This window comes from Canis lupus, chromosome 18 (genome assembly GCF_048164855.1).
Source record: "Canis lupus baileyi chromosome 18, mCanLup2.hap1, whole genome shotgun sequence".
Taxonomy (NCBI): domain Eukaryota; kingdom Metazoa; phylum Chordata; class Mammalia; order Carnivora; family Canidae; genus Canis; species Canis lupus.
Genome location: NC_132855.1, coordinates 8,479,315 through 8,499,322, shown reverse-complemented (window position 1 = coordinate 8,499,322; position 20,008 = coordinate 8,479,315). Strand labels below are relative to the sequence as shown.

At 35.2% G+C, this 20,008-nt stretch overlaps 1 protein-coding gene across 3 annotated transcripts in view; it reads right to left on the bottom strand.

Moving 5' to 3' along the window:
• The window catches only part of SAMTOR (S-adenosylmethionine sensor upstream of mTORC1), a 90,488-nt gene that overhangs the window by 8,322 nt on the left and 62,158 nt on the right, over positions 1 to 20,008 (bottom strand). For all 3 annotated transcript variants that reach the window (XM_072783417.1, XM_072783418.1, XM_072783419.1), the window contains one exon: positions 11,569 to 11,683. In XM_072783417.1, the coding sequence (XP_072639518.1) occupies positions 11,569 to 11,683 (115 nt within the window). The remainder of the gene's footprint in view (positions 1 to 11,568; positions 11,684 to 20,008) is intronic.

The window sequence follows — 20,008 nt, the reverse complement described above, 5'->3', positions numbered from 1 at the left end:
TTTTGCATTGATTTTTTTTTTTTTTTTTTTTTTTTTTTGCCTAAACCTCCTTGGAGAAGTAGGAAATGAGTGCACATGACTTCCAGATCTCCTCTAAGACCATGACTCAGCAAGGCAGAGTGCCACCCCCTCCCAGTGTTTGCTTCTCTGACAGTGCCTCGCCCTCCCTCTTGAACTGAAGTGCTCTTGCCCTTCCAAGAACTCCTCCTCCATTTCCTTTTTGGGATTTGCCACCATTCCCCCTGTTCTCTGCTCTATTTTTGGTTTCAAGCAAAGGAAGAAATGCTCCAATTTCTCTCCAGCCCATTATAACCTGCTATCTTGGGGCAGCTTTTGATGTATGACATGCCACCCTTCCCAACTTGGTGTCCTCCAACACTGCTGTCTTCGTGTGGAGCCCTTCCCACAATCCCGACTCTGGTCATTTGTGCCTTTCTCTTGTCATCTCTGTATGCTACTTATACTCACTGTGGGTTGGGGGGAGCTAATTTTAAGCATGTTCAGTGGCAGCTCCCTGCCAGTTTCAGTGTCACTGTTAAAGTTTATCCAAAAGCAACTTCACTGGGGGTTTTCTTAAGGGGTAAAGGTCTTTTACCGAAGCTAACCCTTCCCCACATGTGGTAGAATGTGCTGTTCTATATCTACTCCTCAATAAAGCATGTTCTCTGCTCAAAAAAAAACAAAAACAAAAACAAAACAAAAAAACCCCAAAAAACCAAACAAAACAAAACTACCAATTATTAGTTTCAGAGGTAGAGTTTAGTGATTCATAAGTTGCACAGAATATCCAGTGCTCTTTAGATCAAGTGTCATCCTAATGCCCACATTCAGTTACCTCATCCTCAAACCCAGCTCCCCTCCAGCAACCCTAAGTTTATTTCCCATAGTTTAGAGTCTGTTAGGGTTTGTCTCCCTCTCTGATTTCATCTTATTTTATTTTTTATTCTCTTACCTCATTGTCATCTGTTTTGTTTCTTAAGTTTCACATGTGAGTCAAATCATATACTTGTCTTTCTCTGACTTATTTTGCTTAGCATAACACCTTCTAGTTCCATCCACATTATTGTAAATGGCAAGATTTCATTCTTTTTGATGGCTAGGTGGTAATCCATTACATATGTACACTGTATCTTCTTTACCCATTTATCTGTTGATGGACACCTGTGATCTTTCCACAGTTCCCATAATGTCTAGTGTAGACATTGCTGCTATAAACTTTGGGGTGCATGTGCCCCTTCAAATCACTATGTTTGTATCCTTTGGGTAAATATCTAATAGAGCAATTGCTGGGTCCTAGAGTAGCTCTATTTTTAACTTTTTGAGGAACCTTCATACTGTTTTCCAGAGTGGCTGCACCAGTTTGCATTCCCACCAACAGTGTAAGAGGGGTTCCCCTTTCTTGGCAACATTGCCAACATCTGTTGTTTCCTGATTTCTTAATTTTAGCCACTCTGACTGGTGTGAGGTGGTTATCTCCCTGTGGTTTTGATTTCTATTTCCTGGGTGATGAATGATGTTGAACATTCTTTTCATGTGTCTGTTGGCCATTTTATGTCTTTGGAGAAATTTCTGTTTACGTTTTCTGCTCATTTCCTGACTGGATTATTTGTTTTTTTTGGGTTTTGAATTTGATAAATTCTTTACAGATTCTGGATACTAGCCCTTTATCTGATTAAGAGATTTGCAAATATCTTCTCCCATTCTGTAGGTTGTCTTCTAGTTCTGGTGAATGTTTCCTTTGGTGTGCAAAAGCTTTTTATCTTGATCAAGTTTAAATAGTTCATTTTTGCTTTTGTTTCCCTTGCCTTTGAAGATGTGCCTAGCGAGAAGTTGCTGTGGCTTAAGTCAAAGAGGTTGCTGCCTGTGTTCTCTAGGATTTTGATGGATTCCTGTCTTACATTTAGGTCTTTCATGTTGGAAGGGTTTGGATTACTTATTTAATCCACTTACTACTAACGAGTCTGTTCAGATTTTCTATTTTATCATTTTTTTCTTTTTTTTTTTTTAAGATTTTATTTATATATTTGACAAAGAACGAGCAAGCGAGAGAGCACAAGCAGGGGAAGCGCCAGGCAGAGGGACATGGAGAAGTAGGCATCCTGTAGAACAGGGAGCCCAACGTGCGGCTTAATCCCAGGACTCTGGGATCATGACCTGAGCCAAAGGTACACTCTTAACTGATTTGAGCAACTTAGGTGCCTTTTTTATCTTAATTCAGTCTTAGTAGGTTGTATGTTTCTAGCAATTTATTAATTTCTTCTAGGTTGTTCAATTTGTTAGCATATAATTATTTATTGTAGTCTCTTATGATCCTTTGTATTTCTGTGGTATCAGTTGTAACATCTCCTGTTTCATACTGGATTTTATTTATTTGAATCCTTTTCTTGGTGAGTATAGCTAAAGGTTTGTCAATTTTGTGTATCTTTTCTAAAAAACCAGCTTTTAGTTTCATTAATCTTTTCTATTTTTCTTTCTATTCTCTATTTCATTTATGTCTGCTCTGATCTTTGTTATTTCCTTCCTTCTATCTTTGGATATTTTTTTGAACTTAGGTCCTTGAGGTATACAGTTAGGTTGTTTGAAACTTTTTTTGTTTCTTGATGTAGGCATTTCTGGCTATGAACTTCTCTCATAGAATTGGTTTTCCTGCAACCTGTAAATTTTGGTGTGTTCCATTTCTATTTTCATTTGTCTCAAATTATTTTTTGATTTCTCTTTTGACTACTTCTTTGAGCCACTGGTTGTTTGATAGCTTGTTTCATCTCCACAGATGTATAAATTTTCTAGTTTTTTTTGTAATGAATATCTCCTTTCATACCACTGTGATTGGTAAAAGCTGGTTGATATGACTTTAATATTCTTAAATATAAATATTTCTCAGACAAAGGATTTGTCTTGGAAAATGCTGCTTTTTCACTTGATAAAAAGGTGCATTCTGTTGTTTTGGATGAAGTGTTCTGCAAGTATCTATTAAGTCTGTCTGGTCTAAAGTGTCATTTAAGGCCATTGGGCTATTAGTTGATATAAGTGGGGATACTAAAGTCCCCATTACTATTGTATTGCTATTTATTTCTTCCTTTTGATCTAAATATATATTTGCTTTATATATATACAGATGCTCTTATGTTGAATGCATATTTACAAATGCTGTATTTTTCTCATTGGATTGGCCCATTTATCATCCCTTATTAAAATCTTTGTTTTAAGTCTGTTTTGTGGGACGCCTGGATGACTCAGCGGTTGAGCATCTGTCTTCGGCTCAGGACACGATCCCAGAGTCCTGGGATAGAGTCTCATGTCAGGCTCCTTGCATAGAGCCTGCTTCTCTGCCTTCTGTCTGTGTCTTTGCCTCTCTCTGTGTCTCACATGAATAAACAAAATCTTTAAACAAAAAATAGAGTCTGTTTTGTCTGATAAAAGTATATCTACTCCAGCTTTCCTTTGGATTCCATTTACATAGAATATCTTTTCCCAACTCTTCATTTTTCAGCTGCATTTATCCCCTTACATCTAAAGTGAGTCTTACAGGTAGCCTATAGAGGGGTCTTGTTTCTTTTATCCATTCAATCTGTCATTTTCTTGGAGAAATTAATGCAATTATATATTTAAAGTAATTATTGGCAGGTATGTGCTTATTTCCATTGTGATAATTATTTTCTGGCTCTTTCTGTAGTTACACTTTGTTTTCTCTTGTTCTCTTTCTTTGTGGTTTGATGACTTTCTTAGTGGTATGCTTATATCCCTTTCTCTTTATATTTTGTGTAGTTAGTATAAATTTTTGCTTTGTGGTCACTCTGAGGCTTACATGTAACAACTCAGGTCTCTAACACTATTTTAAGTTGTTCACATTGTAAAGCTTATTACCCATGATGTTTTACGTTTTTCATGTGACATTTTCTCTTAATCTTGTGTGCCCTTTAACCATTATAATTACACTTATTTTTACTACTTTTGTCTTTAAATCTTCATACTTACTTTATAGGTGGTTAATCCACTCTATTTACCTTTCCAGTGAGATTTATTCTTTTGTATTTTTTCTTAATACTAATTAGTGCCCTTTTATTTTCAGCTTAAGTAAGTTCTTTTAAAATGTCTCCTAAGATCAGTTAAGTGGTGATGAATTCCTTTAGCTTTTGCTTGTCTGGAAATTCTCTCTTTTAAAATCACACCTAAGAAATTTACTGTTGATTTTAGATAAGCAACACATAACCAAATTTCCTCAATAATGCCCGAAATGATTTCTTGCCATGATAAGTATACTCTTTAATCCCTGTTATCTCTTGTATCCATCCAGCAATCTCTCCTCTGATAATTATCAGTTTGTTCTCTATAGTCAAGAGTCTGTTTCTTGGTTTGTCTCCCTCTTTTTCCCCTCTTTGCTCATTTGTTTTGTTTACATTCCAGTATGAGATGATACACTATTTGTCTTTCTCTGACTAACCTATTTTACTTTGCACTATACTCTCTAGCTTCAAATAAACAATCTTTAAAACATATATATATATATACTCTTTAGCTTCATCCATGTTGCTACAGATGGAAAGATTTGAGTTCCTTTTTATGGCTGAATAAGATTTCTTTCTCTCTCTCTTAAGTAAGCTCCATGCCCAGTGTGGAGCTCAACATGGGGCTTGAACTCAAGACCTGAGCTGAGGCTTAACCAACTGCGCTACCCAGGCACACCTTAAGTAATAATTCATTATGTGTGTGTGTTTGTGTATACACACACACAATGAATAATACGTTCACATATTTCACTTATATGGATAGAATAGAGAGTCTAGAAATAAACCCACAATTATATGGTTAACTAATCTTTAACAGAGGAATATACATATATATATATATCTCACTTATTCATCTATTGATAGACATTTTAGCTGCTTTCACAGTTTGACTATTGTAAATAATTCTGCTATAAACGTAAGAGTGTATACATCTGCGTGAATTAGTGGTTGTGTATTTTTTTGCGTAACAACCCAGTTAGTGTGAATGCTGTATTGTAGGACAGTTCTATTTTTAACTTTTTTAAAAACTTTTTTTAAAGCTTTATTTTATTTATTTATTCATGATAGAGAGACAGACAGAGAGAGAGAGAGAGACAGAGACATAGGAGGAGGGAGAAGCAGGTTCCATGCCGGGAGCCCGACGTGGGACTCGATCCTGGGACTCCAGGATCACGCCCTGGGCCAAAGGCAGGCGCTAAACCACTGAGCCACCCAGGGATCCCCATTTTTAATTTTTTTGAGGAACATCCATTCTTTCATGGTGACTGTACCAGTCTGCATTCCCATCTGCATGAGGGTTCCTTTCACTCCATCCACATTCTTGCCAACCCTTGTTTCTTTTGTTTTTGATTTTAGCCATTCTGACAGGTGTGAGATGATATCCCATTGTAGTTTTAATTTGCATTCTCCTGATGATGAGTGATGTTGATCATCTTTTCATGTCTGTTGGCTATCGATACGTCTTTTTTGGAGAAAGGTCTATTCATGTCTTCTGCCCATTTTTAAACAAGATTATTTGTGGTTTTGGTGTTGAGTTGTATAAGTTCTTTATATATTTTGGATACTAACCCTTTAACAGATATCAGTTGCAAATACCTTCTCCCATTCAGTAGGTTGTCTTTTTGTTTTGTTGATCATTTCTTTTGCTGTGTAGAAACTCTTTATTTTGACGTAGTCTCAACAGTTTATTTTTTGCTTTACTTCTCCTTGCCTTAGGAGACCTACCTAGAAAAATTTTAAAGAAATGAATGCTTGCGTTCTTTGCTAGGGTTTTTATGGTTTCAGGTCTCACATTTAGGTCTTTCATCTATTTTGAGTTTATTTTTGTGCATGGTGTGACAGGATGGTCTAGTTTCATTCTTTTGCATGTAGCTGTCCAGTTTTCCTAATACCATTTGTTGAGGAAGCTGCCTTTTTCCCATTGTACATTTATTCTTTGTCAAAGATTAATTGACCATATAATCATGGGTTTATTTCTAGGTTTTCTATTCTGTTGATACATGTGTCTGTATTTATGCCAGTACTCTGATTACCACAGCTTTGTATTATAACTTTGAAATCTGGAATTGTGATACCTCTAGTTTTATTTTTCAAGAATGCTTCGGCTATTCAGGGTCTTTTGTGGTTGCGCACAAATTTTAGGACTGTTCTAGTTCTGTAAAAATTGGTATTTTGACAGGGATTATATTCAATCTGTAGATTGCTTTGGATATAGTACAGTATAGTATATAATTTTAATTATATTTGTTTTCCAATCCATGAGCATAGAATGTCTTTCCATTTCTTTGTGTCATCTTCCACTTGTGAAAAACTTTGTCAGGTAGGGTATTCTTGGATGGCAGTATTTTTTTTTCTTTCAGCCTTTTGAACATAAAATGCCAATTCTTCTGGCCTGCAAAGTTTCTGCCAAAAAATCTGCTTATACATCTATGTGAGGTCATTTGTATGTAGTAAGTTGTTTTCCTCTTGCTGCTATTCTTTTGATTTTTCATTTTTGCTGTTCTGTTTGAGTTCCATGCCTTGTCTTCAAGCTGACTGATGCTTCTGCTTCTAGTCTCATGCTGAATGCCTCTACTGTATTTTTCAGTTATTCTATTCTTCATCTCAGTGACTTCTACTTGGTATCTTTCTCATATGTTCCATCTCTTTGTTGAAGTTCTGTGTTAATCCATTCTTCTTTCCAGTTTGGTGAGCAAGATCTTTGAATTCTTTAATAAGTAAATTACTTCTCTATTTCATTAATTTTTTCCCCAAGTTTTATCTTTTTTTCCCCCATTTGGAACATATTCCTCTTTTCATTTTACCTGACTCTCCGTATCGGTTTCTATATTGCAGATGACACCACAGCCTCTTCCAGTCTTGAAGGAGTGGCCTTGTGTAGAAGACGAAACTTGTTATTCAACTCTGTCTCAGTGCTTGGGTGTCTTTCAAACTTTTATGCTTGTCTAAGCAGCCTATTACATTTTTAATAGCTTCCAGTAGCTGAGGATATGCCATGACCTGTCATTGTCCTGGAGGGGGAGATGATTTCAGCACCTAGATTTAGGCTGACTAGAAGCCAGACCTTCAGGCATCAGTTTTTAAAAGTATGCAAATATATGTAGTCCTGTGAAACCACACATGTAAGCCCCTGCTGGCCATTAGAACTAGGCAATCTGGAGGTATCCCCTGTGTGGCAAAGAGATCAGGGCTCCAGATGAGTGTAACAGGTCTTCTCTGGGTGACAGATCTGAAAGAGGTCCCTCCCTCAGGCCAAAGCCCAGACTGAGCAAAGAGGCCTCCTTCACAGAAAGACTGGGGAGTGGTGCCTCATTCTGCTTTCTGTGCAGTGCCCTGGGGGTGGTAGCCTACTAGTCTGTCAAGAACCACCTTTCCAAGTGCCACAGTCCCATGGGTCCCAGGAATGCCAGTCCTCTACCTACCCTTACCCCAGCCACAAGAGCCAGGTGATCAAATGCTGTTCCCTGGAAGGCAGCTGCAAAAACTGGGGCATCAGATGCATGTATAGCTCCCCTCCAGGAGACACTGGCACTTGAGAGCATAGCAGAGTGAGCTCAAAGATAGGATCCTCTCCTACAAAAGAATTCTCTGGAAAGAATTATAGTCAGCCCCAAGATATGTATTTAGTTAGCAGTCTGCCGTCACAATGATTAGTTAATAATCTTCCTTCACAGGAAGACTGAGCTCCTAGGTCTGATGCCTCTTGCTGTGGCCTAGGGGGCATAGCTGTTAAGGAAGTTTCCTCATTGATTACAGTTCTGTGGGACCCATAAGTGTAAGCCTTACTAGCCACCAGAGCCAGGCAATGCAGTGATGTATTCTGGCAGCAGTTGCAAAAACCGAGGTGCCAGATGGGATATGAGCTCCTTTCTGGGTGACAATATTACAGTGCCACAGAACAAGGAACACATGCCTCTTGGCCTCTGTAGCCAGGAGATGAAGAGTGCAGCCTATTTAATGTAATTATTGATTTAAACACTTAGGTTTAAATCTATACTCCTATTTTGTCTCATCTCTTCATTATAACTTTTGTCCTCTTTCTCCCATCTTTTGTATTCAATGATTTTTATGAGTTTTATCTTACTGCCCCCTTATTAGCCTTCTTTATTTCAGTAGTTGCTTTAATGTGTATATCTTTAACTGATAATCTACCTTCAAATATTTTACCACTTCATATATAAAACCCTTAAAATAGTATATATTTCCACTTCTCTCATTGTCTTTTTTTTTTTAACATATAAATGACACTCCATATCATTCTTATTTAAATGGATATATTAGTTTGCTAAGACTGCTATAACAGAATACTGCAAATCGAGTGGCTTCAACAGAAATGTACTTTGTCACAGTTCTGGAGTATAGAAGTCTGAGATCAAGGTGTCTGCAGAATTGTTTGTTCTGAGGGAACAAAAAAATCTGTTCATGCCTTTCTTCTAGTTACTGGTTGTTTGTTGGCAATCTTCATATTCTTTATTTGTAGAACCACCACCCCTCTGCTTTCACATGACATTCTGTGTGTTAGGTTTCTAAGCCAGAATTTCTCCTTTTTATAAGAATACTACAATCAAACTGAGTTAGGTCCCACCCTAATGACCTTATTTTAACGTAATTATCTCTGTAAAGACCCTATCTCCAATAAATTAACATACTGGAGGTTAGGACTCCAACATATCTTTGCAAGGAGGAACAGGACAGAATTCAACCCATAATAATGGCCGGTTAATAAAAAAAAAAAATTACATTTTTTTACAACTACATAGTTCTCACTTCCTGTATTCTTCATCATTTTGTGTAGATCTGTATTTCCACCTGGTTGAAGTATTTCTTCCTTAACATTTCTTGTAAGGTAAATTGGCTGATGTTAAATCCTTGAAGCTTTTGAATGTCTGGAAAAAAAAAATCTTTGCCTTTATTTTTGAAAGACAATTTTGCTGTGTATGGAATTCCTGGTGACAAATTATCTTTTAGTATTTACCTTTTTTAAAAAATATCTGTCTGCTTTTAAGACTTTCCCTTTATCATTGTTTTGATTTTTGTGTGTGTGTGTGTTGAGGGTAAATGATGATTACCATGTCCCTTGGTGTAATTTTGTTTCTTGTGTTTATGGATTTGTTAAGCTTCTTGGATTTGTGGACTTATAGATAGCTTTGATCAAATTGGAAAATTTTAGGCCATTATTTCTTAAATCTCTTTGCCTTGTGGGAGAGACTCCAATTATGCTTGTATTTGGCCACTTGATATTATTATTATTTGAGAGAGACAGAACAAGAACGAGTGGGGGAGTAGGGTAGCAGGGGCAGAGGGAGAAGAGGAACATGGGACTTGATCCGAGGACCAAAGGCAGAAACTTAAATGACTGAGCCACCCAGGCGCCCCGGCCACTTGATATTATCTCATTGCTCACTGATGTTCTTCCAACTCAAATTCTTCTGGTGTTTAGTTTTGAGTAGTTTCTATTGTCACGTCTTCAATTTAACTTTTCTTATGTTCTGTATCTCTATAAACTTTTTGTACTTAAACAATATTGTCATACTGTGCCTATATTAATGTCCTTGTTTCCTAATTTTAACATCTATGTCAGTTCAGGGTTAATTTTTGTTGATTATGGCCAGTTATTTTTTTATTGGATGTCCAATATGGTGGATTTTTACCCTATTGGGTGCTGGATGGCATTGTATTGCTATGAATATTCTTGAGCTTTGTTCTGGGATGTAGTTATATTACCTGAGACACTTTGATCTTTTTGGGTCTTCTAAGATTTATTAGGTGGGACTGGACCACTATTCAGTCTAAGGCTAATTATTTTCCAGTACTTAGATAAGACTCATGTATACTCTACTTAACGGACTGTGATTAGTTTTAGGTTTCCAGTATGGTTGATGGGAACAGGTACCATATATAACCCTGAATCCTTTTGAGTGTAGTTTGAGTCACATGTAGCTTTCTCACACATGTCATGTACTGTTCAGTATTCAGTTGAGTACACAAGGAGGACTCTTCACCTTCAGAACTCTGAAGTTTTCCCTCTGTGCAGCTCTCATATAATCAGTATTCTGTTCTCAGAATCCTAGCTGCCTTGTGCCCTTCAGGACTCTAAGCTTTGTCTCCACAACTCAGGGAAGCCGCTGGGCTTTGCCTGGTATTCTCTCTTTCTGTGTCATGTACTAGAAGTTGTCTAACGCCCAAATGCTGGTGCAAGAGTAGGGCTCAACTCATTTGTTTTCAGTGATCACTGTCCTTTACTACCTGATATCCCATGTTTTGTAAATTATTTACATTTTGTCCACACTTTGTGGTTTTAGGTAGGGGAAAGAGCAAACTGGTTTTTGTTACTCCATCTTGGCTGGAAGTAAAAGTCTCTTTGTTTTAAAATCAGTTACAGTATTCTGAAACTGTAGAAGTCTGATTCTACTCCTGAACTTAAATCATTTGGAAGGCAAAAGAACTGCTATATTTAAGAGTTTAAAGTTTAAAGTTACGGTTCTCTATATAAACAAATTTAACATTTATTTGAGCCCAATGTTTAGAGCAAATAGTTGTCATGTTTCAGCAGTCCCTAAAGGACCTCTCTAATGTGTCTTGAGGAAAGAAGAAAATCCATGTACTAAAGCGAAATGCATTTTAAAAGTATAGGTCCTGATGGTACAGGAATTCTTTGCAGTGATAAGCTAAGAACAGATGTTTTAACATAAAGCAAACATTTGTCCACTTTTTCAGAAGTAGAGATAATATAATAGGTTGTTAGCATTTTTTAAATCAAAATTCAAAAGATTCATATGAAAGTTGAATCTCCATGAAGGAATTTTTTTAGTAATAATGGCAAACATTTCTTTAGTACTCACTATGTAATAGGTACTCTGCTAGGTGTTTTAAATACTTAACTAGACATTAATGGTCATTACTAACCCCATCACACAGATAAGAGAACAGGCTCAGAGATGCAACCTCAGGATGAAAGTAAGATTCTATTCTTTTATTCAAGATGTATTTAATGAGTACTTCATGTGCTAGGCACTCTTCTAGATGCTAGGACTATAGCAGGAGAGTGAAAAATTTATACTGTAACACATATTATAACATTAAAAATGCAATTTGTAAAAATTTTTGGTGCCTACTGCTTTAAGAAAAAAATTTAAAAGCAGAGGAACTATTTTAAGTACAAATAACTGGAATTTAATAAAGTTTTAACTGTCTCAAAAGCCCTTGCTCTTGACATTCCATAATGGCTCTACATCATAGTACACTTCAGAAAAGGATACCTCAAACAAAAAGCCCAAACCTTACAGCTATCTGGAAATCTTTGCAATCTACTAAAGTCTCTTGATTACAACAATGGATAAACAGGGAACAAAATAAATAAAACCAGTATTATTTTGACCAGTACCATACTTGTCAAGTAAATGACCAAAATTTTCAAGGAACATACATTTGCTTTTGAACAGAAACTTTTTACCAACTTGTTCTTAGAAAACAAGAACACTTGTTTTTTCAGGATTGTAAAGACAATGCTTTTCCTTTATTAATATCTTTAAGTTTCAAAACAAAACAGAACTATGCATACCTCTACAGCAGGTACGATGTCTATGCCAACAGTTAGAAATTCTTCAAACTTCAGAAATGGGTTAAAGCAGCTGCCAACATCAAGTAATCTGATCTTTCCTGAGGTCTGTAGCAACCTAAAAATAGATGATTTTCAGTTTGCCTTTTATAGGATAAAGAGTATAAGAAAAAAATTCAAATTTATTATATAATTCATAAATTTAAAAATTACTGAGTGCCCTAAAGACCTTTCTTTTTTTAAATGTTTTTTTAAATTTTTATTTATTTATGATAGTCACAGAGAGAGAGAGAGAGAGAGAGAGGCAGAGACACAGGCAGAGGGAGAAGCAGGCTCCATGCACCGGGAGCCCGATGTGGGACTCGATCCCGGGTCTCCAGGATCGCGCCCTGGGCCAAAGGCAGGCGCCAAACCGCTGCGCCACCCAGGGATCCCCCTAAAGACCTTTCATATGTGGGTTATAAGTACCAATAATACCATATCTGAAATTAAAACTGAATAATGAAAAAACATTAATTCATTTAACATGCTACGGCAGGCTTTTTAAAAAAGGTAAATTATACTTTTTAAAGGAAAAATGTAGGGCAGCCCAGGTGGCTTAGCGGTTTAGTGCCGCCTTCAGCCCAGGGCCTGATCCTGGAGACCTGGGATCGAGTCCCGTGTCAGGCTCCCTGAATGGAGCCTGCTTCTCCCTCTGCCTGTGCCTCTGCCTCTCTCTCTCTTGAGTCTTTCATGAATAAATAAATAAAATCTTTAAAAAAAAAAAAAAAAAGAAAAGAAAAATCTAGATTAGCAAGATAAAAAAAAGTGAGGCATTGTTTTACATTTTTTCAAATGTCTTTAATGCCTGGCTTAATAGAAGACAGATGAATTCTCACAAGGGCTTTTGTGTTCAGGCTGTTGTAACACCATATGCCATGTAGTTTGGAAAACTCCACTCTACACTCAATGAAAGAAACAGTAAATAAAGACAAATGACATCTTAGTGTTATTAAAAATAATTTTTCACCCACAGAGATCCTGGAAGGGTCTCAAATTCCCCAGACCACACTTTGGAAACTGTCCTTATAGATAAAAGAATGCATTCACAAATCAAATTTCACTAGTCAATCTAACAGTGTCCTTGGACTTCACTTTAATTTGCCCCAGTAATTTAAAGGGAACAAAGACAACATCATAAAGAGAATAGTATTTTTAAAGTTACGAAAAATTATGTCCAAGAATTTTCCTCATATTCAAAAGTAGTCATTTCTGGTTTTATCTTCTTTTTTCTATTATTGTATAATCAATCTATATAGCAGCAAGGATAACAGTGGATTTTATTGGGCTCAAGCCTGTAGTCCTAGTGATCAGACAGTAAAGGAATAATAAAATTAAACTTCAGATATATTCCATTACCATTAATAAGATAATTTCCTTTAAGACATTTGAGAACAAATTGTAAAAATAAAGGAAAGAAAATATAGGAGAATAATTGGGTAAAAACAAAATCTTGGCTCTTTGAAGTATAAGGGGCAGAAGAAGCTATCCAGCTTCTCTTCCTTATACTGTGACTACCACTTTCCTTTCGATCTACTGGGAGATGTTAAACTACAGACAGAAGGTTAATCTCCTGAAAAAGGCACTATAAATCAAAATAACAAAGTTTATTTTTTTCAGAAAAGGAACGCAGTAAATAGGGGTTACATTTTTTACGAAGAGCATGATACCCTAACATTTTAGAGATCTGATTATAAATGATATAGGACCCATTTGATAGAGTATATGGCAGGGTATAATATGAAAAAAAAACCCAATATGAACTGATTAAGAACTCATGTGAAGAAGAGCTATGAGGGTATAAGGAAATAACTCGAGGGCCTTCACTCTCTATATTTGTAAAAAGACTCAATACCTCTGATAATGACATCCAGATGAAGGTCAGTTCTTACAAGGAATAGGTAACAATTCTGCCAGTGAAAAGAGCAGCTCCAAGAGGTAATTTCCAGTACTGCAGTCATTCAGGAAGCAGATTAATATGTATAGTTTGGGTAATGGATATGTAAAAAAAAAAAAATCTATAAAGTTGAATTAAGTTTGGTGATACCTGAAGTATCACAATACACTAGGTTCCAGGGAAGAAAGATGCCAGCAAAACTTATGTGGCACAGGTTCCAAGCTGCTAAACGCAGCAAGATCCAGTAGACAGGGGCCATAGAAATGCCTGGCTTTTAGCTGATATTCGCTGCTGAATTAATACAAGTTTGAATACCCACATCATAACCAGTTAGAATAAATGAAAATCTGTAACAATAAGAACATTATATACACTATATAATTATATACACTATATAACTCTAGCCTCAAGTAAAGATTACAGGGACTAAGAATAAGAGTTCTAAAATCAGAGAGAATAGGATCAAAACCTGATTCTGTCCTTTACCTTTGTAAGATGGGGACAATTATGATATCCACACTTAAGAGTTGTTTCCAAGATTAAATGAGATAATGCATTTATAATGCTTGACCAGTATCTGCTATATGGCAAGTACTCAAAAATGGTAAATACTGTTAGCTATTAATGTTTATAGATGGAATTTTTTTTGTGATTTATCCAGTAATGATTTTCCTGAACATAGTAATAGCAGAATTTGCCTCATATTAAATTTTATACTAGTAGATTCTGGTAAACTGGCTAGCACATTTCTGATAGAAAATCTAACTTACAAGAAGCACTTTTTAAGAGACTATCTGGATGGAGTATTCTAAATCATTCAAGTCAATTCAACATTATGATACAATAACCAATAACTGTATCATGGATTTATTCCCAGTATGTACTTAAGTCCATTTCAAATTCTTTGGTTCAGCTCCTTACTCTTTTTATTTGCATCAAAGTAATTACCATCCAGGTCAAGAAATGAAATATCACCTACACCCTGAAAACATGACCCTCCCTGATGACATTCTTCATCCTTTTGTGTAATGGTAGCCACTATTCTAATTTTCATGGTTATCATTCTCTTCATTTCCTTTTATAGTTTTACTACCTATGACCTATGACATGCCTAAACAATACAGTTTTAGACTCTGCTTTGTGATTCTTCTTTCATTTAATGTTGTTTGTAAGAGTCATCTGTGATTCTACAGTTATTTCACATTCATTGCTGTATAGTAGTAAATTCATATACTATACCCCATCGGGATTTTTGACTAGAATGGCACTATGTGTAAAGATCATTTTGGGAGATTTCTCAGCTTTACCATACTGAGTCTTCTAATCCATGGGCATAGCATAGTTCTCCCTCTACTTAGCTATTTTTTAATTGTCTCCCATATCTTTTGTTGGATTTGTATTTTTTGATGGTTTTATTGTTTTCCCCTTATGGATGTTATTTTTTTTTTTTTTTAAATCATGGTTCATTGCTAGTTACATAAAGGAAATCCATACTGTGACACAGTAATTAAAATGTTAAACACTATAGATAAAGAGAAAAGGAGCAAGAAAGAAGCAAAAAGTTATATACAAGGGAAACTCCATAAGGTAATCAGCTGATTTTTTTCAGCAGAAACTTTGCAAGCTAGACAGGAGATAGCATGATAGATTCAAAGAACTGAAAGGAAAAAACCTACTGCCAAGAATACTCTATCCCGCAAAATTATCATTCAGAATTGAAGGACACAGTTTCTCAAACAAAAGTTAAAGGAGTTTATTACCACTAAACCAGCCTTATAAGAAATGTTAAAGGAACTTCAAGTGGAAAAGAAAAGGCCTTAAGTAGAAGAAAATTATCAATAAAAAGATGTAAAATATGACAACATATATAACACAGAGGAAGATGGTAAAAAAGTTCTTTTAAAATGTGTTCAAACTTAAGTGACTATCAAGACTGTTATATACTTAGGATGCTTTATATAAACCCCATGGTAAGCATAAACCCAAAACCTATAATAGATTAAAGAGAAAATCAAGCATAATACTACAGAAAGTCTTCAATCACAAAGAGAGCAAGAGAAGAAGGAAGAGAGAACTATAAAATACAGGAAAATATTAACAAAAATGACAAGCAGCACACACCGATCAATAATTACTTTAAATGTAAATGGTCTAAATGCACCAATTGAAAGATGAAGGACAGCAGAATGGATAAGGAGACTCATTTCATACTTACATACAGACTGAAAATGAAAGGATGAAAGATACTCCATCAAATGGAAGCGGGGAGTGGGGGGAATAAAGGTCAGGTGATAATACTTTTATCACACAAAGTAGATCTTCAAACAGAGACTAACGCAACACAAGGGCAATACATAATGATAAAGAGGCAATCCAACAAGAGGATATGTAATTGTCAATATGCACTCTCAACACTGGAGCACCTAAAGCAAGTATCTGAGAGTAACATAACAACAGAAGGACTTTAACACCCTACCTACATCAATGGATAGAACACCCATATACACAGAACATTTAATCCCAAAAGCAGAATACATGTTCTTTTTAAGTGCACAGGAAACCTCCAGGACTGATCACACGGTAGGCCACAAAACAAATCTCAAATTTAAGGTTGAAATCATATAGTGTATCTTTTCTGACCATGACTATATTAAACTAGAAATCAATCATAAAGAAAACACTGGAAAAAACACAAGTGGAAATTAAACAACATGCTAATGAGTTGCCAATGAGTTGATAAATCAAAGGTACATGGAGAAAAATGGAAACAAAACCACAATGGTCCATATAAAGTCTACCACAAACAATAAAAATCTTAATCTAACCTAAACCTAAAGAAACTAGGTAAAGAAGAACAAAAGTCAACGTTTATAGAAGAAAGGAAATAATAAAGATTGGAACAGAAACGAATGAAAGACCCAACAAAGGAAAACATCAATAAAACCAAGAGGTGGTTCTTTGAAAAGAGAAACAAGCTCTGGCTTGTCTGGCTAAAGGTTTGTCAATTTTATCAAGGAGAAAAGAGGATTCAAATAAATAAAATCAGAAATGAGATAGAAGTGACAAGAAATTTTAAGATAATATTATAAAAAATTATATACCAAAAATTGGACAACCTAGAAAAAAATGGATAAATTCCTAGAAATATACAATCTTCCCAAACTAATTAAGACATAGAAAGCTGAACACATTGATTTCATTACAAAACAAAAAACCCCCCAAAAAACCAGCTATTCAAAAAAAAACTCCCAACAAACAATAATTCAGGACTAGATGGATTCACATGAGAATTCTACCAACATTTAAATAAAAGTTAATACCTGTTCCCTTCAAACTATTCCAAAAACTTGACTAGGAAGAAAGATTCCTAAATTGATTCTACAAAGCCAACATTAGCCTGATATCAAAACCAGACAGAGACTACAACAATGGAAAACTATATGCCAACATCCCTGATAAACATAGATGAAAATATCCTCAACAAAGTATTTTTTTTATTTGCACCTCAACAAAGTATTGACAAACAGTTGTATCCAACAATCCATTAAAAGGACCAGTCACCATAATCAAGTGGGAAGTATTTCACAGTGATGGAAGGATGCTCCAATATTTGCAAATCAACATAATAAAACACATCAACAAAAAGGATAAAAATCTTAAGAGATGCAGGAAAAATGCCTGAAAAAGCTCAACATCTGTTTGTGATAAAAACTTTTTGTCAGTTTAGAAGGAAAAAAACCTCAATATAATAAAGGCCATATATGAAAATCCCACAACTAACATCATACTCAATAGTGGAAAAGCTTTCAGTTTTAAGATCAGGAAGGAGGCCAAGGATGTCCACTCTCATCACTTTTATTCAACATAGTAATGAAAATCCCAAGTACTGAAATCACATGAGAAAAAGAAAAAGCCATCTACATTGGTAAGGAAGATGTATAAAACTCTCATCATTTGCAGATGACATGAGAGTATAAATAAAAACTACTAGAATAAGTGAATTCAGTAAAGTTTCATGATACAAAATAAATACACAGAAATTGGATGTGTTTCTATACACTAATAACAAAGTAGCAGAAAAGAAATTAATAATCCTTTTTACCATCACACCCATAAGTATAAAATACCTAATAAACGTAACCAACGAGGAGAAAGACCTGAACTCTGGAAATTATAAAACATTGCTGAAAGAAACTGAAGACAACACTGACTAATGGAAAGATATTCCATGCCCATGAAAGAATACTGCTGTTTTGCTAATACTGCTAAAGAAAACATCCATACTGTCCTAAGCAATCGATAGCTTCGATGTAATCCCTGTCAAAATACATTTTTCACAGAACTAGAACAAATAATATTAAAATTTGTATGGAATCACAAAAGACCCGGATGAATCTTGAGAAAGAAGAAAAAAAATGAAGGTATTACAATCCCAGATTTCATAATAAACTACAAAGCTATACTAATCAAAATAGTATGGTACTGGCACAAAATCAGACACATAGATCAATAGGAAAGAGTTCAGAAATCAATGCAAACTGAAATGGTCAATTAATCTACAACAAAGAAGGCAAAAAATATACAACAGAAAAAAGACCATCTCTTCAATAAATGGGAAAACTAGACAGCTACGTGCAAAATAATAGAACTGGACAACTTTCTTACATGATACACACCAAAAAACTCAAAACTGATTATGATTTCATGTCTCACATTTAAATCTTTAAAATTCCCGAAAGAAAACATGGGTAGTAATTTCTTTGACATGGGTCCTAGCAACATTTTTGCAGTTCTGTTTCCTCAGGCATATAACTCAGCACTAAGAAAACCCAAATAATCCAATTAAAAAATGGGCAGAGGACCTGAGTAGACATTTTTCCAAAGATGACACACAGATGGCCAGCCATACACATACATGAAACATGTTCAACATCACTAATTTGGGAAATGCAAATCAAAACACAGTGAGCTAATTAACTTATATTTGCCAGAATGGCTAGAATCAAAAAGACAAGAAATGACAAGTGTTGGCAAGGATGTAGAGAAGAAGGAACCCTTGTGCACTGCTGATGGGAATGCAAACTGGTGTAGCCACTATGGAAAACAGTATGGAAATATTCAAAAAATTAAAAATACCATATGACCCAGTAATTTCACTGCTGAGTATTTACCCAAAGGAAATGAAAACATTGATTTGAAAAGATACTATGCACCCCTATGTTTACCATAGCATTATTTACAATAGCCAATATATGAAAGCAATCTGTGTCCACTGGCAGATGAATGGATAAGATGTGGTGTCTGTCTCTAAGTGAGAGAGTATTAGCCATAAAATAGATTGAAGTCTTGCCAATTATGACAACATGGATTGACCTGGATGATATTGTGCTAAGTGAAATAAGTCAGTCAGAGAAAGAAAAATTTCATTTACACCTGAAATCTAAAGAGCAAATGAATCAACAAACAAAATAGACCCATAAATACAGAAAACAAACTGATGGTTGCCAGAGGAGGAGGGGGCCATAAAATGTGTGAAGCAGCAGTGAGAGATACAGGCTACCAGTTATGGAACGAGTAAGTCCTAGGGATAAAAGGTATAGCGTAGGGAATATACAATCAGTGGTACTGTGATTGCATGGTATGGTGCCAGATGGTAGGCATACTTGTGGTAAGCATAGCCTAAGGTTATAGAGTTGTCAAATCACTATGTTGTCCATCTGAAACTAATTGTGTGTCAACTATATATCAGTTAAAAAAATAGTGAATATACTCCTTTGACTCCTATTTGTTCCATAAATTTTTATAAAACATTTTTATAAAAGATACAGGTATTGTTGAAATAAACACTTCTTTGCAGTTTTGGGCTATACTTTCTATATTTAGCCATCAGAGCAAGTTTTTAAATCATGTTCAAATACTCTATAGTCTTACTGCTTTTTAATGCTTGCGCTCTCAGTTCTTGTTAAAAGTCATCCATTTGTTTTTAAGGAAGAAAGATCTCTGTAAATTGATTTGAAAGGATATTATTATTTTCATTTTTGCAAAAAAAAAAAAAAACCCTCAGGATAGAAAACCAGATTTAGTAAAACCTCAGAGGATTTGGAAACAAGGTTCATGTTTTAAGGAAGGGATGGGACATCTAAATACACTTTCCTTTGTACCTCTACTTTGTAGTTCAGACCTTTTAAAGTCTGTAATGTTTTACCTATTCAAAAAATAAAATTAGATCATAGGGAGAAAAACCAAAACAAAAAGAAGGGAAAGTAAGGAATCTAGCTAGCTATGCATCAAGTAACAGGAAGAAAAAAAAAAATTAGTGGCTTCTGCACATAGCTTTCTGACTATGATAATTTAAACAGGAAATATTTTAAGAACAAAAAATAAGAAATCCTGACTTTTACTTAGTATGTTGCTTTTTTACTGACTGGTACAGTAAAAAAAGGAAGTTGTTCTTTAGAGAAGAATGAGAACTTATAAATGTTTAAGCTAGTAAGATATTGAAAAATT